Genomic DNA, 22,266 nt, shown 5'->3' with positions numbered 1-22,266 from the left:
AATGCATCAAATAAATAAACTGGAATTTCCCCCTGGATGCCTTCCACTGGTTCTAGTGACAAGGATTTCATAGCGAAGTGCTTCGTAGAGGAGAAGAGTTAAACGGGAAAGAATTCCTTGTTGCCGTCATGTTTCTTTAAATGAAAAGTTGTATCATGTGACTGAGTGATGTCAAATATCTCTGAGGTCATAATATTTCATTGTCCACCATCCAGACAGTCCCAACTGAGCATTCATCTCAAGCAGATTTTTAAAAAATTGCAGATGGAGTGCCTGCACAACCATTGGAAACATGCCTGGAGTGAAAACCCTGACAGGATGCGTCCCCTCAGGCCAATCCGGGTATAGTGCAAGTATGATTCAGAGGCAATGTTTGCTTTCTTTTCAGCCCATTTCTCCATGATGGCTCCCAACTAAAGATGTCAAATTGCCGGACATTTTGGAGTCATGATGTGGTCAAAACTCAGAAATGTGTGGGGAAATGGAGAGCTGTGCAATATTTACTATCCCATCGCACCTAAACTATTTTTGCTGCTTTAACGACATAAAATGCATGGTTTACAACATATAAAACTGCAATGTTTGACACACTTATGGAATCTAAAAGTTATCAATGCCTTAGTTATAAATCATAGAATCGTAGAGTTTGGAGGGGCCAAACAGGTCATCTAGTCCAATACCCTGCTCAGTGTAGGATCAGCCTCAAGCATCCATGAAAAGTATATGCAACACTTGAAAGGAAACAGCAAGCTGGTGCCTCCTATGCTGTCTTAGCACATGCGCCTTGATTTTTGCTGTATGGTCAGCAGAGAGAGCGAGGTTATCAACGAAACATTGAGTTTTCCTATGACGCTTTGATGCATCTTCCTCCTGAACTTTTTTGTCCCTCATGCAAGGTAGTACAATAAATAAACAGGTAAACCCTAGGTCAAACACCTCAGGACAAAAGGAGAACAGAAGGAATGCAGCTATTGAGAAGCTCCCTTCATGAAGATTAGGTACCCTTCTAGGTACAGAACTGTATATTCATCTTCATGGCTTCTGGTGTCATGGGACTATGCTTGTGCAAGCCAGCCAGGGAGATCTCTTTTAAAGCTCTCTAGAAAATTCTGAGTTCCCCAACTCTCCCCCCCCCCTTATGGGTCGGCTCCTTCCTGCCCAACTGACCTGAGCACTTAGTTCTTTCTTCGCTGGTCACAAGCTGGCCGGGTGGGAAGGAACAAGCATGAGGAGGAGAGGGATCTGAGCACTCCAAATCTTTTAGAGAGCTTTAAAAGAGATCTCTGCAGCAAACATGGTCTCATGTGTGCCTGCACAGAAGAACACTTGATGAACACCAGTTACAGGTAAGTACAACCCTGTCTCTGAAAGCATTAAACTCATTGGAAAAGAGAAAATATTTCATAGGAAATTTTTAAATTTCTCCCCCAAATTTACAATTTTTCCACTGGAAAAATGGGGGGCGGGGGAAAGAAATTTCCCCCCAGTTTTTCCCCAGGGCTTCAGATCTCTACTTTCAGCCAAAGTTGGGCTCTTAAACAAAAAACATATCCCAAAATCAATGTCCACAATTATTAGGATGCATTAGTTGCAACCGAATCTGTTTGAAACCATTATTATTAAGTTTATAATTTGCAGGGCTATTGAGCACATGGACCCTCTAAGAGCTGCCACCAGGAGGCGCCAGTACAACAGAGGTATTTGTTAGCCCAGAGATGGCTAATTATGGCCCAGGCAGTGGTTATTCAGCCTATAGGACCTTTCCTTTCAGCCCTCAAGCTTCTGGAAACTTCTTCAGGAATGCTGGCCCACCGGACTGCAGAACTGGCTGGTGGGCAGATGCTCCTGCAAATTGCCACTGAGAGTAGCAAAAGGGCCCCATCTGGTTCACTAGCCCTCGAAAGAGGGATGACTCTAGGGTGCCATTCCCCTGGTGGGGCCTGGACTTCTGGAATCATAAATGATCCCCAGACTTCAGAGGTCAGGTCCACTGGTGAAAATGGCCACTTTGGAGAGTAGACTCTACGTCAGGAGTGGCCAATCTGTAGCTCTCCAGATGACCACGAACTACAGCATGGTGTAGCAAAGAGCAGCGGGTTCTGCAGGGGCTTATGTGAATTGTAGTCCACGGTCATCTGGAGAGTTACAGTTTGGCTACCCCTGCTCTAGCCAGCATGATATAGCAGAGGAGTGACTTCTAATCTGGTGAGCGGTGTTCGATTCCCTGTTCCTCCACGTGCAGCCACCTGGGTGACCTTGGGCCAGTCACAGCCCTGTTAGAACTGTTCTCACAGAGCATTCCTGTCAGAGCTCTCTCGGCCTCACCTACCTCACAGGGTGGCCCGCTGTGGGGAGAGAAAGGGAAGGCAATTGTAAAACGCTTTGAGACTCCTTTGGGCAGGGAAAAGTGAGGTATAAAAACCAACTCTTCTTCTTTTGTTGCAAAGTATCCCACTAAAGTCCCCCAGTCTCCAAGAATTTCCCAACTTGGATTTGTTAGCCTTAGAGCAGGGGTAGTCAAACTGCGGCCCTCCAGAACATCTGGAGGACCACAGGTTGAACATCTGGAGGACCACAGGTTGACTACCCCTGCTCTAGGGCAAGGGAGAGGTTAGCACCCCCCATTTGCATGTTCCTTCTGTTCTTCACATCAGACCACCTCCCTGTTTCCTACATAACTGGTGGAGACCTGAGTGAAAAACAGCCTCCTTCTATCACCACACCTGAGAATGGCAACTACAGGGAAAGGGCAGGGAATGGCTGGGTCACTCTTTGCCCTCAGCCTGCTGTTTGCTGGCTGAAAATTGCCACCTGTGCTGTTCTCTCCTTTGTGGACACTCTCCTCCCCCAGATAAACTACCTTGGCGGTGATGATTTTTGGTGGGAAAACAAGAGTTCAATAATTGCTCAACACACACACACACATGAGCTAGAGTTGCCAACCTACAGGTGGGGCCTGGACCTGCTTGGAAAATTCCTGGAAATTTGGGACAGAGCCTAGAAGAGTGGGGCTTGGAGAAAGGACCTCCGCAGGCCATAATGCTTGAGTCCCCCCTCCAAAGCAGCCAGTCTAGGAAATCTGCAGGCTTCACCTGGAGGTTGGCAATCCAATCAAGAGCACAGGAATGCCAGGAAATCTGCTGTATAGATAAGGAGATATAAATGCACTGTTCTGTTTATTTTTGGGTTTGTGTGCTGCTCACAAGGGAAGGGCGGTATAAAAATGTAATTAATACATACATTTCACGTGTTACCATTTCGCCCAACCGTTGCCAGTGCCTTTGAGTCATCCTTGCACTATTTATATGACTTTCACATACTAAAATAGCACATCCCCTCCCCTGAAAACTCATCTGTTTTAACAGGGAAACAACTGACTTGCGGAAACAGAAAATGGCAGAAAAGCAAAGACGCACATCAGGGGGAACAAAATAGAGACAGGGGCCCATTCCGCACACATGGGAAAATGTACTTTCAATGTGCTTTTGCAGCTGGATTTTCCAGTGTGGAACAGGACAATCCACTGCTAATGTGTGTTATCTAACGTGTGCGGAATAGGCCAGGGAACTTTCAAGTCAGATCCGTAAGGTTTGGAAAACCGGGAAGCAACCTCGTCTACAAACTCCTCGGCCTCACTGTCCATTTGCTCCTCCCATAATATGGAACTTGAAGCCAGTCTTGCCGAAGCCCAAAATTCTATTTCCTGTCTTAGGTTGCTTACCCTGGACAGGGCTGAGAAATACCTGGAGATTTGGGGGGTGGAGCCTAACGAGGACATGGCTTGAAGAGGGGAGGGACTTCAGTCTACTTTCCAAAGTTTCAGTTTTCTCCTGGTGAATTGATTTCCGTCATCTGGTGATCAGTTGTAATCTCAAGAGATCTCCATCCACCACTTGGAGATCAGCAGCCCTACTACGCTTACATTTATGGCCTATAACAGGGGTAGTCAAACTGCGGCCCTCCAGATGTCCATGGACTACAATTCCCAGGAGCCTCTGCCAGTGAATGCTGGCAGGAGCTCCTGGGAATTGTAGTCCATGGACATCTGGAGGGCCGCAGTTTGACTACCCCTGGCCTATAAAGTTCTTCCCCCTCAAATGTTTGGGGGAAAGCTTAACGGTGAATCTTGTCTCTGTTTCCAGCTCCCTCCGCCCGTGCCCTTGATTCCTGTGGCTCAAAGGCCCCTTTCTCAGCAGGACTGGTTCCATGGCCCCCTTACCCGGCAAGAGACACAGGCCTTGCTGTCTAGTGAAGGGGAATTCTTGGTGAGGGACAGTCATGGCCAGCCAGGAGGACACGTCCTGTCGGTGATGAGTGGAGGACAATGCAAACATTTTATCATCCAGAGTCTCAAGGTAAGAAGAGCCTGAAGTGCTGCTTGGGACCTGAAGTTCCTAGACGGCTTGCAGGGTTTGGTAGTAACCAGAATAAGGCCCAAGCCATCTCGGCTGAGGAGAAGGCTTTTTGTGTGAGATATACTTCTTCTCAACAGGCTGACTGGAATAACTAAGCCAAGCCTATTTCCTCAGTCCCTCTAACTTTTTTCACTTGCTATTTTTTATAAGAGGGTATCATTTACCCCAAGGGGTTCAAAACCCGGTAAATGAAAACAAATCTCTATTTGGATTTACAAACAGATCAGTTGGTTGGCTTGTAAGCCTGTTAAAAACAAGCTAATAGCATCCTTCAAACAATTCCATTCAAGTTTCACTTCTCAATTATCCAAGAGTGGTTAGGAGATCCCTGTCCCAAGCCCACTCTCCAACTCTTGAGGAGTGGAAGAAACAAAATGGCCTCATAGTGATGCTCTAGGAATTTCCCCTAGTCTCAGTGGTCTTTACCATAGAAATTAGAGGAAATTCCTAGAGTGTTACCCAGAATTGCCATCATGTCCTCCGCAAACTCCACCTTCTGTGGTCATTGCTTCCAAAATCTCCCAGCATCTCCCTAGGGACTAGGCAGTGCTGGGAACCCTAGTTCAGGGCAGTCTAAAAACAGAATAAATAATTAAAGAATAAAATAAAGTGCACTAGCAACGCAACCAGCAAATTTGAGGCAAATTAGAATGAGAATAATTGGGCTGGATCCAACAAAACTAGCAATTTCTACTGGTGCCCCCTTCCTGCTGAAGACTCATCTCATGTCATTCCCCAAGATTCCCTATTCCCCAGAAGCAATATTGTGTGGGGATCAGTGGGCTGCAGTGGGAGGGGAGGAGGCAGAATATTTTCATTCTGTCATTTAAAAATGTACGTAGTCTGAATCCAACCCACTTTCTGAAAGTGAGTCCTGGTTTCGTGAATTATCCAAAACAATACGATTTAACTCCATGTCTAAAGTCCCTATCACACCTGCTTATTGTGGATCCATAAACTCAAGGGAGTCCCTTTGTTCTTCTAGCAAAAAGATGTTGATTTGGCCATACCTTTCTCAGGGTCTAAAAGGGCAGCTCTCAGTGTGCCTTTGAGATCTTCCCCAGGCTGGAATGTGCCTTTTAATTAATGGCTGTACTAGTATTGAGGGGTCACAAGCCCCCTTCTGAAAGCATCAGCAGGAGAGAGAGAGAAATAAAATAAAAGAAGAAACCTGGAAGGAGAGCCTGTTTGGTGTAGTAATTAGGAATGCGGACTTCTAATCTGTCATGCCAGGTTCGAATCTGCACTCCCCCACCTGCAGCCATTTGGGTGACCTTGGGCTCGCCACGGCACTGATAAAACTGTTCTGACCAAGCAGCGATATCAGGGCTCTCTCAGCCTCACCCACCTCACAGGGTGTCTGCTGTGGGGAGAGGGAAGGGAAGGCGACTGTAAGCCGCTTTGAGCCTCCGCTTTGAACCAACTCTGCTTCTTCATCACCCAAAACTCTTTTGTTTCACCATACAGTTTCAGCCAATTCCTAGAGAGGTGTGATGTCACTACTATCAGCTGACATCCACCACCAGCCTCTTGCTGGTTGCCTACCAGGCCAGGCCTGACAACGTGTATATGAAACCAAATCACCTCATTTGCCAGGATTCTTGAGATGGCTTCAGGGTAAAACTTGGGCCTTCAAAATTTCATTTCTTTATCCTCCCCTCCCTCTTCTTGGCAGCCCTGAGATAATTTCTTATGGGATGCAGCTTTATGTTGTTCCTCCCTTCTGCAGCTCTTTGTGTTCCTCTTCATAACATAAACATCTCCCAGATACCTGCCTGGCACCACTGCCAGTTTATACCCATCCATCAGGAGACTGTTGATTTCTCCAAAGCTGTCTGTAGTGGTTAAGAGTGGTGGACTCAAATCTGGAGAACACATGGAGGCAACTGGGTGACCTTGGGCCAGTCACAGTTCTTTCAGAGCTCTCTCAGCCTCACCTACCTCACAGGGTGTCTGCTGTGGGAAGAAGAAGGAAAAAGAACTTGTTGGCCACTTTGGGACTCCTTTGGGTGGTGAGAAGCTCTACACCTGTTCTCTCATTCTCCTTTGCTTGTTTCTCTTCTTTTTTGTTGGTTCATTTGCCATTTCTTTTTAATAACACTGCCAGATGGTTCCACTCTAGATTGGGCCCAGATCTTCAATAAGCACTGTCTCCTGCTGGCCTCTCCACTCTCCACTTCTAATTATGGGCATTCTTCTCTGCAGGGCAGATACTATTTTGAGCCAACCGGCCCCAGTTTCTCCAGCATCCCTCAGCTGATTCACCACCACTTAAAAACATACCAGGGGCTCACAGCAAGGTCTCCTGCTGTCTTGCACACTCCTGTTGTACGGGTAAGTCAGAAGAGTCTCGAAATTCAAAGGAACAGAATTCAAGGCGTCAAATATCTCTGTGTTAGGTTGAGTCACTTTCCCAGGGGAATGCCACTGATATTCCTCCATCTCCTGCCAGTACTCACTGGGGGCAAAGCTGCAATTCTCCAATGCTGTAATGTCACTTCTGGTAACGTAGCCAGAAATTATGTCACTACATTATGGGACACTAAAAATCATCCAGAATTCTATGGTAAAACCAGAAATTGCCAGAAGTGATGTCATGGCATCAGAAGACGGCCATTTTACCATAGAGTTTTGGGTGAACGCTACCACATCCTGTGGCCATATAGCGTGAAGTGATATTGGAAGATTACAGGAAGTCCCACCCCTACCAGTCTACCAGGATTTGCCAAATGCTGGCAATCCTAGTCAGATTACAGGTCATAAAGATCAAATATATTGAGTTTTTATTCAGCCTTGCCCAAGGAGCCTAAATAGGTTCTCACCGTTTGGATTTTTATCACCCCTGTGAGGGAGGTTAAGTGGACAGGTTGGTTCAAGTAACACAGTCACCTCTGCACAAATTTTAGAGGACACAAGTTGTCAGATAACAGGTGATGTTAGATCTCAGGAGATGTGTGCAGTGCAAAATTAAGACCAGGACCACATCATGCATGGAAAACAGGCATCAGCCTTTCTTCCTGCATAATTTTCTTAGCCTGAGACAGGGTTGCCAACCCCATTTTGGGGAATTCCTGGAGATTTGAGGGCAGGGAAGAGGGCTGAGCAGGAATGCAATCTCATAGACTCTATGCTCCAAAGCTTCCTTTTCCATCAGGAGAACTGAATCCACTCTCCAAGAGCCAGTTTGGTGTAGTGGTTAGGAGTGCGGACTTCTAATCTGGCATGCTGGGTTTGATTCTGCACTCCCCCTCATGCAACCAGCTGGGTGACTTTGGGCTCGTTACGGCACTGATAAAGCTGTTCTGAACAAGCAGTGATATCAAGGCTCTCTCAGCCTCACCCACCTCACAGGGTGCCTGTTGTGGGGAGAGGAAAGGGAAGGCGAATGTTAGCCACTTTGAGACTCCTTCGGGTAGAGGAAAGTGGCATATAAGAACCAGCTCTTCCTCTTCTTCAAAGCAGCCAACTTCTCCAGTATCTGGTACCTGTACTCCTTTTAGTGAAGATGAAAAAGTTTGAACTCAAGACCTTCTGCAAGAAGTTCTACCACAATGCCTTTCCCCAAACCACATACCTATTAAATTAGATATTGGTTTGTGTGTGTGTGTCTGTGTGTGTGTGTGTGTGTGTGTGAAACAAGACCACTCTTCTAAAATATTCTATTAAACTTTCTAAAATTAGCTTTCCCACTAGTTAAAGAGCAAAGTGCTCTTTCACGGTGCAAAAATGTCAGCCAGCAAGAAGCTTCATTTCAGCCTCTCACTCAGGGATAAAGCATTCTTTCCTGAACTTGGCAAAAGAACAGACTGTAAATATGTATTAGGAAAATGGGCTCCCATTGAGCATCTGCATACTCTCCAGACAAACTGTCTGCATTCATTGGTTTCCTGCAGGCTCCCTTATGTCCTTTGAATATTGGACCTAAAAGCTAACTTGTGAGATTTCGTAGTATTCCATGATCTATAAACCAGTAAGAAGTGGCTGATTTTCACCTCATCTTTGCACTCTGAGATGAACCCCTCTGAAACCTCAGCCCCAAGGAAGCACGCCTGGCCTCTACCAGGGCCAGGGCCTTTTCGGTCCTGGCCCTGACCTGGTGGAATGAGCTCCTGGAGGAGTTGCGGGCCCTGCGGGACCTTTTGGCTTTCCGCAGGGCCTGCAAAACAGAGCTCTTCCGCCAGGTCTACGGGTGAGGCGGGGCGGCCAGGTAGATCGGTGCCCCCCCCCATAGAAGTGGTATTCCTTCAGCGCCCTCTCCCTTCCTCCTCTTCTTCTTTTTCCCTCCCCTCTTGAGATAGTATTAGGTGGACTAAATTGGGACAATGTTTTCCGTTGGATTCTCTTACTGATTGCTGGGTTTTATGCGCGATTATTTTATTGTTATGGGATTTTATTGGGGTTTTAATGAATTGTAAACCACCATGAACCCTTGGGGAGTGGCGGGATATAAATCAAACAAACAAACAAATAAACAAACTGAATCTGTGTTCTTCGCATCACCTGAAGTCTCTAAGTAAACAGAGTGTTTTCCCTGGGTCCTTGACGCCATATACTGTGAGTTTCTTGCTCAGATCTTGGCTGCCAAGTACATAGAGTCCCAGTTTGGATGCAGACCCTTGTACATAGAGGTTAATGGGGTTGCCTGGTGAACTCTGGGGGCCTTTCCGCACAAGGACCAATGTTGCCAATTGGTCCCGCAAAGCGGAGATGCTATTTTTAAAAGTGCAGTCTCGGCGTTACGCATACCTGCTTTTTTAGTGGAATTCAGTAGCGTTTCATTCGTTTCCCACAGGTTTCCAGTCTCGCAAAAATCGCTAGACAGGAAGCGATTTTTTCTGTGCTTTGTCCCGCCCCTGGCCGTCAATCAAACGTACAGCCAATGGGGAAAAAATGGCGATCGCTTCACCGGAAGTTCGGAGGAGAGAGCCAGGGAAAGGGACTTTGTTGGAACTGCAACAATGGGAACGCACAGGTCTTTTTCGCTACTGTTGCAGATTGTTTGCAAAACTGTAGCGCTTTTCGGAGGGTGAATCCACTTTCCAGGTCTCATCCCCAAATCTCCAGGAATTTCCCAGCCTCGAATTAGCAATGTTCAACACTGGAGTTGATGTGCAGTTTGGCCTGATCCATCAAGGCTCCTCTTTTCTTAAAATAAAAAGGCCAGCGTGGTGTGGTGGTTAAGGGCGGCAGACTCATATCTGGAGAACTGGGTTTGATTCCCTGCTTCTCCTCCTCCTCATGAAGCCAGCTGGGTAACCTTGGGCCAGTTACAGTTCTCTCTGAGCTTTCTCAGCCTCGCCTGCTGTTATGTATGCAGATCTGCTGAGGACTGAGCTTAAGGTCCAAGGCAGGATCGAAATCCTGAGCCGCTTACTGGCTTACTGGCTCGTGCCTGGCTACCCCCCCCCCCCCACGGGAGCCAGTCGATTCAAAGGTGTCACCATGGCCTGGATTGGAAGGCATACGGCAGGCTCCACTAGAGATCCCCTAGGTCAGGGGTGGGTGAACTGTGGCCCTCCAGATGTCCATGAACTACAATTCCCATGAGCCCCTGGGGAATTGTAGTCCATGGACATCTGGAGGGCCACATTTTGCCCACTCCTGACCTAGGTTTAAACTAACGAGCAGCCATTTACCTGTAACCATGTGATGTTCCTATTGTTCTCTTCTGTATATATTGTGGGGTTTGTTCAGGGGTTTCTCAGCACAGTTTGTACCATGAGCTGAACCCATAATAAAGAGCTGAAAAATCCCAGCACCTCTATGTTCCTTGACCCACGGATTCAACACCGACCTTACAAGGTGCCTGTTGGGGGAAGAGGAAGGAAAGGAAATTGTAAGCCACTTTGAGATTCCTTCAGGTAGTAAAAAGTGGGGTACAAAACAAAGAAGCCGCTCTTCCTCTCATGGATTGTTTTCTTTTCATTTTGGCAGGCCAAATGGGACCTCAGCCACGAGGATGTGATTCTGGGTGAGCTACTAGGCAGTGTAAGTGGCAAATGGCTCTGAACGCTCCACCCCGGTTTCCTTGGACACTCATTCACGGCAACATCTGAGCAGGGCTAGGGAGAGACCACAATGAAACGTCTGAGAAGAGGAACAGATATGCCTCAGAAGCCGTTACGGGTCCTTCAAGTAATAGGTCTAGGGGTACCAGCTCCAGGTGGGGAGATACCTGGAGATTTTGGGGGTGGAGCCTGAAGAGGGTAGGATTTAGAGAGGGGGCGGAATGCCAGAAGGCACAATGCTCTATAGCAGGGGTAGTCAAGCTGTGGTCCTCCAGATGTTCATGGACTACAATTCCCATGAGCCCCTGCCAGCATTTGCTGGCAGGGGCTCATGGGAATTGTAGTCCATGAACATCTGGCATTTGCAGGCAGGGGCTCATGGGAATTGTAGTCCATGAACATCTGGAGGACCACAGCTTGACTACCCCTGCTATAGAGTTCACCCTTCTAAGCAGCCATTTTCTCCAAGGGAAGTGATCTCTGTGGCCTGGAGGTCAGCTGTAACCAGTTTTCCCCTAAAACCGTGCTTGTGAGGTTCTGCTCATTAATCCCACTCAACAGCAATCTGGAGACAGGGTGTTGCACTGCCCATTGCCCAGTTTAAGATTACAGCAGTTATTCTGCTCAGGATGTGGACTTCTCTTCTTGGGGGGGGGGTGAGAGGGAACATCGGCTGTAATCCAAGATCTCCAGCCACCACCTGGAGGTTGGCAAGCCTAAATAAGTCCTAAGCTGTAAAAGGCAGAAAGGACCTTGAAGCAAGCACAGAAATAATGCAGTGGCTCCCAAGCAGATCTCATATAATATAAACTATTTATAATTATCATTATAATTATCATTAATAATAATAATATGATGATAGTTATGAGGGTGATTTGTTCCTTCCAAAAGATTTATTCTGAATTAATGGAAGGGCAGGCTCACTGCGGTCATTCTGTTTTTTCCCTGATTGGTTCTTTTATCCGTACCCCAGGGGAATTTCGGAGAGGTATACAGCGGCCGCCTCTCCTATGACAACACCCCCGTGGCTGTGAAGACCTGCAGAGAACAGCTTGCTCCGGAAACTAAGGAGAAGTTTCTCATGGAGGCCAGGTCAGGAAATAGATGGGCTGCCTTCCAACTCTATGATTCTATGTCTATGTTTGCAAAATCTCCCCACCCCCCATACACATGCATACTATATGTCCAAAATATTTAATTAGGTAGCTGAGGTCACACAGACTTTTTTGGTATTTGCTTGTGGCTTCTAATCTGGTGAACCGGGTTTGATTCCCCATTCCTCCCCCACATGCAGCCAGCTGGGTGACCTTGGGCTCACCACAGCACTGATAAAGCTGTTCTGACTGAGCAGTGATATCAGGGCCCTCTCAGCCTCACCCACCCCACAGGGTGTCTGTTGTGGGAAGAGGAAAAGGAAGGGGATTGTAAGCTACTTTGTGACTCCTTCGGGTAGAGAAAAGCGGCATATAAGAACCAACTTTTCTTCTACCTCACTGGGTGTCTGTTGTGGGGAGAGGAAAGGGAAGGCGATTGGAAGCTGCTTTGACTAACAGCATATAAGAACCAACTCTTCTCCCCCTCCTCCTCCTCCTCCTCCTCCTCCTCCTCCTCCTCCTCCTCCTCCTCCTTCTTCTTCTTCTTCTTCTTCTTCTTCTTCCTTACACTGAATCATACCATAGGTTCATCAAGGTCAGTATTGTCCACTCAGGCTGATTGCTGCTCCCCAGGGTCTCAGAGGTCTTTCCCATCACCTGATTATTCACCCTGGTTTATGCAGATTCTAATTGGGCTATAGATTAAATGGGTAGCCTCATTTAAGCAAGTGAAGGTGGCCGGCACAGACCTCTGGAGTGATAAACCTTAGCCTGCCAAGACACTCAACATCCTGTTCCTTTTCTGCTAGGATCCTGAGGCAGTACCGCCACCCCAATATCGTCCGCATCATCGGCATCTGTGCACGGAAACAGCCCATCCTCATCGTCATGGAACTGGTGTCTGGTAAGGGGCAGGTGTCTGGCAACCAGCAGGAGGACTGGGGAGGCATGCGGGGGGGACGGGGGACTGCAGTGTTGCTGGCATTATGCTCAGGAGAAACCCAGAAGTGATGGAAGGTAGCTCTAGGACTCAGTTGCCAGTGGCAGGCAATGGAACCTGGGGGAGGAGGATTCTCTGCCCCAACCAGAGGACTTGGCATGCTAAAGTCAGGTCCACAGCGGGACATCAGTAGGAAGGGCAGTGATGGTTGGTACAGACCCCGTAACCCTGGGCGCTTGTAAGGGAAGGCCTTCCCAGGGCAAGAGTCCGTGCAAGTCTGTTTGAGGTAACAGAAGCACACAATGGGAGGCCATAATCTGAGGATACATGTATAATGCATTTTTTTTAAGCATGGGAAAGGAGTTAAAAAGCATTAATGTATCATTCATCCCGTAAAATAACCTCCCACCCTTTTGGTACATTATAAATTTATACTGTCAATTTATTCCTGCTTTATTCCTGTGAATACGTTTGTTATTATACTGTTGGCATTGGTATATTGAGCAACATGGAATTGTTTATTTATTATGTATTTTTCTCATATAGTGGGTTGGGGTGGTACTCTCTGGAGTTAACGACACACCCCTATTTTTTATGTCTTCTTGTTCTTGGATGTTGCAGTCCTCGAGGGTGTTCCTTTGATTTATTGTTAGAAGCCGGACTCCATTTAGCATGGTTACTTTACATTTTTGTGTGGGCATTCAAACCCACACGGTTTTGACCAGTAACAGATGCCATGTGGAGCAATTCCTAGCGGGGTGTGGAAGGACCCTGCGTTGAGCAGGGGGTTGGACTAGATGGCCTGTATGGCCCCTTCCAACTCTATGATTCTGTGATTCTGTGACCAGCATTACTAGTGCTATTCTGTGTAACAACACCAGGCGTGTCTCATGCAGCTCTGGTTTTGGAATGTCGGGTCCTGATAACTCTAGTCTAAGAGCATTTTCAGGAAACCTATATTCAAATTCCTATTCTGCAAGAACTCTCTCTGCGTAATCAATTGTAGTCTTGGGGAGGCAGCGCTGGGGGCTATGTCATGTCCTGTTCTGACATCACTTCTGGTTGTGTAAGCGGAAATATTACACATCGCCAGTATCGTCTAGCAATTTCCTTCTCAAACAACTACACACTTCTGCTGATTCTTTATGGAGTTGTACCTGCCACTAGCCATCCTTTTTCAACAAAGATGGCAAACAACTTCCCCCTTGCCAAACTCTTCCTGATACCCTCAGCAGAGGGGACAGGGAGATGCTGCCTCTTTACTGCTTTATTAAGATTTTGTGGATTGAGGCCAATTAAAACCATTCTGGTTTTTATTTTTTTGATCATTAGGCTGCTGACGTAAGGGGTGGGCTTAGTCACCTTCCTGATGACACCCTGAGCTTCCAGCTGTAAAACCAGCGGATCCCCAGTTCCCGCCTGGGGATGGGCATCCTTGTTGCCAGCTCCAGGTTGGGGAATATCTGGAGATTTTGTGGATGGAGTCTGAGGTTTGCAGGGTTTGGGGAAAAGAAGAAAGGAAGAACTTCAGTGCGGTATAAAGTCACAGAATCCACCTTCCAAACTGGCTATTTTCGCCCGGTGAACTTATTAAATCCACGGGCTCAGTAAGGCATGGACACGTTGTTGTTGTTGTTGTTGTTGTCAGGTGGGAAGTTGTGTCCGGCCCATCGCGACCCCATGGACAATGATCCTCCAGGCCTTCCTGTCCTCTACCATTCCCCGGAGTCCATTTAAGCTCGCACCGACTGCTTCAGTGACTCCATCCAGCCACCTCATTCTCTGTCGTCCCCTTCTTCTTTTGCCCTCAGTCGCTTCCAACATTAGGCTCTTCTCCACGGACACTTAGCTCCAGCAACTAACAGCTTTATTGGAACCAGAAATACCAAACAACAGACAAGCAAACAGTGGAACTTATATACACGTGATTGGTCCTTAGTGGAGGCCCATGATTGGACCCTGGCTCTTGGCTGGCCTATAAATCTCTTCTGTTATTGGCTAAGAGCCTGGGGCTGGCAAATCCCAAGTAAGGGCTCAGGATCCCAGGCTCTTGTTTGAATCTCTTTGTATAGTCTTTAAAGTCTGCATATACAACAGAACTGGAGAGCAGTTGTAATTCAAGATCTCCAGACCCCACCTGGCGGTTGGCGTCCTCCCCAAAGTAACACATATGCTTCTGTCTGAGCGATGGAGGGTTATCTTTTTAAGTTATACAGAAGGTCAAGCCAGGCTATTAAGGGCCTGCTGTGCCACAGGTGAGATTTACTCCTTTGGGTTTGCTGTGGGGCACCTCCAAAAGCCATCATAGAATCACAGAATCATAAGAGTTGGAAGGGGCCATATAGGCCATCTAGTCCAACCCCCTGCTCAATGCAGGATCAGCCCAAGCATCAACATTCACTTCTCCTGAATACAGCACACCTCACTCTTTAGGATGTTATCTACTTAGGATATTATCTATTTTAGGATAGATTCAAGTGGGTAGCCATGTTGGTCTGAAGTAGTACAACGAAAATGGCATCCAATAGCACTTTTAAGACCAGCAAAGATTTATTCAAGGCATGAGCTTTTAAGTGCATGCACTCTTCCTCAAATTAAATGAACAACCTACTTTAAGATGTTATCTACTGTGTTTATCCGCTGTCCCATTTAAAAGAGACCAGCAGGCCTGCAAGCCCAGCCGTGCTGCACCAAGCAGATCGATCACTGACCCTGGAAAGCCCTGAACTAGACAACCCATAAATCTCAGTTCCATGCCCATTTCCCCCTTGACTGCTTTTGCGCAGTAATTCCCCCCCCCCTCCTCTGGAGTAACAAATTACTTTGAAGGCTGGCTGTACCAGGGATTGCTTGCTTTCCCACGTTTATTGCATATATTATTTGTGCTTCCTGGGCCAGTTGCTTGCAGTGGATATTTTGCTGGGAATTTTCCTCTCCTATGCAGAGAGCCGGGATTGTTTAGTTTTTGCTGAATTACAAACTGTGTTTGTAGACATAGTTCTGGTCCAGGTGCTGCTGAGAGCTGTTGTTTTGCAAATCATGTAGCCTGTTCAAGGGGGAGTGCCAGGTTTTCCTAGGAACTTTACTTTAAGCTTGCAGTTGGTTGTGCCAAACACAATCCTGTCCTGAGTTGGCAATTCTATTCCGGTCCCCGCCATGAAGGTCATACAGGAGAGACAGGACAAGTAAAAACATCCATTAAGTAGCAAGAAGTTACGGGCATGAGATCAGCTGGTTTGGGCAAATGAGAACAAGATGCAATTCAATAAGAATAAGTGCAGAGTTCGATATCTGGGTCAAAAAATGAGAAGCCTGCATACTGGATGGGAGATACTTTTCTGTGTAGCAGTGGGTGTGAACGTGATCTTGGGTTAAATATGAGCAGACAGTGTGATATGGTGGTAATGAAGGCAATTGCAAACCTGAGCTGTATCAACAAGGGGCATCACATAAAAATCACAAGATGTCATTCTCCCACTGTATACTTCATTGGTCAGACCCCGCCTGTATGGCCCCTTCCAACTCTATGGTTCTATGAGAGTTACAATGTAAACCGCTCTGACCCAAAAGAGAGAGCAGTATATAAATATTAAAAAATTAATTAAATAAATAAATAGCAGCTCCCCAGGGCTGTTGTAAATTGGGTGGAATAATGAGGTCTAACTTGTCCATCTCCTTGTACCAGAACCCTAAATTGAGTTACTCACTTTATTAGCCGTCAGACCCTGCTAATACCTTCAGAACTCCACCCTCCCAATATTACCATTTCTGGGCTGTTGTTTTTCTTTCTCATCGACTTCTACAGGTGGGGATTTCTTGTCCTTTCTGCAGTCGGAAGGGAGCCGGCTCTGGGTGCGAGATCTCATCCGCTTTGCGATCCAGGCTGCAGCAGGCATGGCCTACCTGGAGAGCAACCGCTGCATCCACAGGTACGGAGCTACCAAGATGTGGAAAAAACACCCAACTCACTAGCTGTGTTTCTCATGCATGCGGATAATAGGCATTCAAAATAAGTGGGCACTGTACAGTGAACCTTGGCATGGTGCCTGCAGGCATCATCTAAAGCAGGGGTAGCCAACCTGTGGTCCTCCAGATGTCCATGGACTACAATTCCCATGAGCCCCTGCCAGCGTTTGCTGGCAGGGGCTCATGGGAATTGTAGTCCATGGACATCTGGAGGACCACAGGTTGATTACCCCGGATCTAAAGAACTGAATGTTTTTCTTCAGACAAATTCAAGAAAGGTCTTTATAAAAAATAAATAAATCCTTGCTTTCCACCCTAGTATGCAAATTAACATAGATCTAATTGCATTTAATTAACTCGCAGTGTAATCCCAAACAGAATTACTTAAACCCGTTTACTACAATGGATTTAGGGCCAGACAAAATGTAATGTGGACGCCACAGCCATTTTAAAGTGGTTTGAAAATGCGATGAGGGCCTGATCCTGACTGGGCCCACAGCTTGGCAGGCTGAGGTGCTCTTTTCAAGCTCTGCAAGGCTTGTGCCTGCTCCCCCCCCCCCCCCCCCCCAGTTTTGGCACTTGAAAAGACATGAGGAGGAAGGAGAATAGGCCTGCTTCGGCCTGCTATTCCACAAGCTCGACCCAGGATCAGGCCCTTGCAGTGTTTTTAAACCACTGTGCCAGCGTCCCAAGGCGTGACCTGTGCATGCTATTAGGCCTCATTTGGCCCTCAGAAAGGCATAACTTTGCTTAGAAATGCACCACAGGTAGCACAATTATAGCCCAGTGCTGTGCACAGAAGCAAAGCCCATTGAATCCAATGGAACCTTCTCTCCAGTAAACACGCCTATTGTTATAACATTAACAGGTTTCTTTTGCCTGGTGTTGGGCCCCTTTTCTGCATAGACTCCTTGGACTCCAGTTCCTTCATACCCAGACCCGCTATCTAACCTTTTGACAGGGATCTGGCAGCTCGGAATTGTCTAGTGGGGGAAGGCAGTGTCCTTAAGATCAGCGACTTTGGTATGTCCCGGCAGGAGGAAAGCGGCGTCTACTCGTCCAAGCAAGGCCTAAAGTACATCCCAATCAAATGGACGGCGCCCGACGCTTTGAAATATGGTCAGGAATTCTTAGGCTATTGTGTCTTGTCAAGAAAGGGTGATCACGGCAGCCTTTTCCAACCTTTTGACCATAGAGGAGCCCCTGAAATAATTTTTCAGGCTTCAAGGACCCCGGGAAGTGATGTCAGGTGGCCACACCTCCCCGCCACATCCCCAGGAAGTGACATGCCACTAGAAGTGACATCACCACCTGCGTTAACAGACAGGCTCAAGAAGGGTAGAGAAAGGAGGTGAGAGGTACAGAATCCGCTCCCTTGCAGGTTCAGAAACCATAAGATAACTCAATGAAATGGCTGGTTCCCTAGCTTGTGGCTGAGTCCATTAAAGCAGGAGGGGAAAGACCACAGACCCCCACCCCCTGTGGATCTCCCATGGACCCCCCAGGGGTCTATGGAATCCTGGTTGGGAATCCCTGGATCATGACATGGGTGATGATGGAAATTTGGTTTGGAAAGCTTAGGGCAGGGGTCCCCAACTTTTTTGCACATAGGGGCCATATTAGCATGCCCAGTGCCTAAAGAGGGTCACGTCTTAAACCAAAATGTAATAAAATTATTAACTTATTTAGATAAAAAGTAAACATTCAAAGGTAAATGAAGAAATGTCAACTTAAACACAATCAGTTTTGGAAGAGTATTTTATTGTGGAATCCTTTTATTTAGCTACCCATGCTTACCTAGTCAGTGTGATTTTTGTGGCTGTTTTCTGTTAGCCAAGGCATTGATGTCCACATCAAGGTTTGTGACAAACACTCTTAAAATGTCATGTAAATGTTCATCTGTAAGCCTTGACCTACACTTCGATTTCACAATTTTCAGCTTGGAAAAGATTTGTTCACTGATGTATGTGGTGCCAAAGACTGTGAACATGCCTGCAGCAAATTTCTTTAGGTTGATAAATATATTAGGTAGCCCAGAATAGAAATCTAGCAGACTGTTTTCTTTGTAAATGTCTCTGAGGTGATCACTGACTTACAAATCAGTTAGATCCATTTGAAAGAAAGTTACTTGCATCTTCTGGTGCTACTTCGAATGGATTTGGAAACATTCTTATTTCCTTTCCAAGCTTATGAGAGTCAGTGAATCTGTTTTAAAATCCCATCTGCAATAGGTTCAGTGCTTTGAGTTTTTAAAAAATAGATTATGAATCTGGCCTACTAGATGGTAGAGTTGCAATTCCAAGGGGCATTTCCCACGGCTTAAAAATAGCACAATGGTTGCCGATTGAAAACGCTACTAATTTGCCATAACGCACGACGTCGTCAACAATCTGCAACAATCCTGAAACCGATCAGCAATAAGCGCTTCGTTGTGGCGCTTTCAGGGGAATCCAGAAAACTGGATTCACCCTCCGGATAGCGATACACTCCTGCAACCAATCTGCAACACTAGCGCTAAAGACCTGTGCGTTACCATTGTAGCTGGTTCTTCAAAGTCCCTCCCCCTGGATCTCTCCTCCAAACTTCCGGCGAAGCGATCGCCATTTTTTTTTCTCGGAGCGAGCGGGGATAAACGCACCGGCGAGCCTCTTTCTGTTTAGAGGCTTCCCTGGCTTCAGTCCTTCACCTTTAGTCACTAAGCACAAACCACTTAAAAGCCCGTTTGCTGAAATAAAGTCCCTTTATTTTTTACACATAAATTCAGCCGAAAATCGAGCCCGTGAGAAGGGGGGGGGGGAATTTTTTTTATCACTCGAGGCAGCGTGCAAACGATCATACAATCAAACGATAGCTCACAATAGGCAGCTGGATGGGTCTCTCCGTAGCAACGAATCTACACAGATTCGTTGCTATGGGTCTGTTTTTTTTTTTTTAAAACCTTCCTTAAAGGGAAAGCGGCTGTTTGGGAGCATGCTAACGGCTGCCCATTGGCTGCTTGACGGCCAGGGGCGGGACGAGCTTGGCAATAGCGCTTCCTTTCTAGCGATTTCTGCCGAGACCGGAAGCCTGTGGGAAACGCTAAAAAACGCAACTGATTCCACTACAAAGCCAGGTGTGCAAAACGACGAATTCCACTATTTTAAATGGCGATTTTTCATTCCGCAAACAATTTGCAACAAAGATCCCCGTGCGAAATGGCCCTAAGTATATTGAATAATATGAGATATCCTTATCCATTGTTCCTCTTAATATTTGTGAAGATTTGCTGGCTAGCAAAGCACCTAGAATGGCCCAAATGCTATTATGGAGGGTAAGAACAAGAGGGGGCTGACAGAAGGAACCATGGAGACCAAAACAAACCGGGTTAATGTTGTCTTTTTTGCAAGAAAGGGACAGGATGAACAGCAGTAGATGGTGCCTCTTGAGGCAGGAAGAACAGTATGAGTCTGAGGGGAAATGCTCTGAGGGTGATAGCAGCAGACAAGCAGGTTGGAGGGCTGCACAGAAAGAGGTCGGGGGCCGCATGCAGCCCACAGGGCTCAGGTTGGGGACCCCTGGCCTAGGGAGTCATTTATAAGTGTGCTGCCTCCTGGAGACTGGAGGGAGAAGTGCATCCCTTTTTAATCCACTTTTTAAGCTAGAGCTAAATGTTGCACTGTTTAGGACACACTAGCCATAGGAAATATATTCTGCCGACTGATCTTTAAATGTGAAGACATTATCCTGTAGGCAATACTTGCTACTTCATTCTTTTGCTGCATTCACCACAACCCTCTCTCTCCATCCTTGGTTTGGTTCACTTCCACAGGCCGGTATTCCACGGAGAGTGATGTCTGGAGCTATGGCATTCTCTTGTGGGAGATCTTCAGTTTAGGGAGCACTCCATACCCTGGAATGTCTAATCAGCAAGTGATCAGCCAGGTGGAAAGAGGTAAAGAGAAGAAGAAACGGGTGAGAGTGGGCGTGGAAAGTCATTGATAATGCATTTATCCTCAGGCATCAGGTCTTGCCGGCTGACCACTGTGGCTGATGGGGTGGGGGGTGGGGGTGAGGGTCAAGGATTGCCAAATCCACTTTAGTAAATTCCTGGACAGTTATGGGCAGTGACTGAGGAGGGTGGAATTTGGAGAGGGAAGGAAGCTTGGTGAAGATTTAACACCACTCACTGAAGCTGCCAGTTCATCCAGGGGAAGAGATCTCTATCATCTGGAGATCCACTGCAATTCTGGGAGAACTCCAGGCTCCACCTGGAAGTTGGCAACCCTAAATACACTCCTTGCTGACCAGCGACTTCAAGTATCTTACAGGAACCCATCCCTGGGCCCTCGACATGCCTGTCTTTTGTTCCGTCTAACCTGTTCCTCCCTTTCCCCTGGGCAGGCTTTCGGATGAGGGCTCCTAAGGGCTGCCCTGTGGACATCTACGACCTGATGCTGCGGTGCTGGGATCGTGACCCCCACGGGCGCCCCACGTTCTCTGCCATCTACAAGGAGCTCTTGCAGTTTGACTGGGATCCTGAATGATATTTGCCTCAAGATGCAGCTGCAAATGGATATGCCCACTCCCTGATAAATCTCTCTTAAAGCGAACTGTCTCTTCACTTTCTCTGGCGCATCCCAGCAGGGTTGTTTTTTTCCCCAGGAGAGGATGGCCTTCCGTCCCTGCCACCTGTATCCCAGGTCTTCTTACTGCGTTCTGCAATCCAAATGACGCTGAATTCCTTGCAGTGTTGCAACTGTCAGAGCATGCACCACGATGCATACCTGGAGTGGCTTGCCTAGCCTACCCTGGAATATTGCATGGAATTGTAGACACAGTATAGCCTATTCCACTGCTGAACCACTCTGCGTCTAAAGTATTTTAGACACAGTCAGAGTAGTTCAGCTGTGGAATAGGCTGCCTAAGGAGGTGGTGATCTCCCCCTCACTGGAAGTCTTCAAGCAAAGGTTGGATACACACTTTTCTTAGATGCTTTAGGATGCTTAGGGCTGATCCTGCGTTGAGCAGGGGGTTGGACTAGATGGCCTGTATGGCCCCTTCCAACTCTATGATTCTATGATTCTACTTCCTCCCCATCCCCACCCCTTTTAAAGAAAAAGACAGCAAAATCCGTCCCAGTGATCCCAGTACTTTTCATCCAGCACCACTCCATAAACCATCTCGCCTCTGCTTTTGTTCTAGGGAAAGGTTCAAGGTACGAAATGAGATTTCGTACTGATTTATTTGCTGAAGGTTTATTGTGATAGCTGGCTTTTGTGAAACACAGCCCACTTCATTAGACCTATCCGTGGGTGTGTGCAAATATAAAATTACACCCATGTCTACAGAGAGGAGTATTGTGGAAATGGAACAGAGGAGGAAGGGGAGCAAGATTAGAAGTCCACCCTCCTGGCCACTACACCAAGCTGGCTTTAAGTCAGATGTGCTGTTTGGCAGTGTTCAGGCAATGTTCAGGATAGGGATCTTGTTATGGGGGGAGAAGGGGAAAGTATACGCAGCCATCATTATACGAAAGGCTCCCCAAGGCTCCCTGGTTTCAGGGACGAAGAATGGCGTGTTCCTCTCCCCAGGCAGGGATGTGAGTCCGGGATCTGGGTGCCTGGGAATTCAGTTCTGAGCAGCACCCATCTCCCTGAACATCCACGGGGCTGACCCCAAGACTTTGTCACTTGAGAAGGGTCCCTTCCATCCAGAGCCGGAGATGTTCTTGGGGAAACGGTGCTTGATTTGTTATTTCAACTGGGCAGATTTGCATTCCAACCAAGGGATGAACCACCAATAAACTTCGGCAGCATCGTGTTTGCCCTCTGTACCGCATTCCTCTTCCTGTCGGAGCTGTTCTT

At 47.1% G+C, this 22,266-nt stretch overlaps 1 protein-coding gene across 2 annotated transcripts; it reads left to right on the top strand.

The window, feature by feature from the left end:
• The first annotated feature begins 211 nt into the window (after window positions 1-211).
• LOC143832816 (tyrosine-protein kinase Fer-like) lies at window positions 212-21,006 on the top strand. 2 transcript variants are annotated; one of them, XM_077327817.1, is made up of 10 exons: window positions 212-342; window positions 4,143-4,355; window positions 6,621-6,749; window positions 10,350-10,403; window positions 11,397-11,515; window positions 12,327-12,421; window positions 16,263-16,386; window positions 17,385-17,542; window positions 20,232-20,354; window positions 20,804-21,006. In XM_077327817.1, the coding sequence occupies exons 1-10, from the start codon at window positions 265-267 to the stop codon at window positions 20,944-20,946; spliced, it is 1,236 nt and encodes a 411-aa protein (XP_077183932.1). In that variant the 5' UTR covers window positions 212-264; the 3' UTR covers window positions 20,947-21,006. The 2 variants fall into 2 exon arrangements, with proteins under 2 accessions (XP_077183932.1, XP_077184018.1); XM_077327903.1 differs by having other exon boundaries at window positions 219-353.
• The last annotated feature ends 1,260 nt before the right edge of the window (window positions 21,007-22,266 follow it).

The sequence above is a fragment of the Paroedura picta genome, chromosome 1, assembly GCF_049243985.1.
Source record: "Paroedura picta isolate Pp20150507F chromosome 1, Ppicta_v3.0, whole genome shotgun sequence".
In the NCBI taxonomy this organism is placed as follows: Eukaryota; Metazoa; Chordata; class Lepidosauria; order Squamata; family Gekkonidae; genus Paroedura; species Paroedura picta.
The sequence above is the reverse complement of the archived record's forward strand: the minus strand, read 5'-3'. Positions and strand labels throughout refer to the sequence as shown.

Coding starts and splice junctions, on each gene's coding strand:
- LOC143832816 (XM_077327817.1), top strand. CDS start 265: ATGGAGTGCCTGCACAACCATTGGAAACATGCCTGGAGTGAAAACCCT. Junction 4,356..6,620: donor TTATCATCCAGAGTCTCAAG/GTAAGAAGAGCC, acceptor TCTTCTCTGCAG/GGCAGATACTATTTTGAGCC. Junction 20,355..20,803: donor GATCAGCCAGGTGGAAAGAG/GTAAAGAGAAGA, acceptor TCCCCTGGGCAG/GCTTTCGGATGAGGGCTCCT.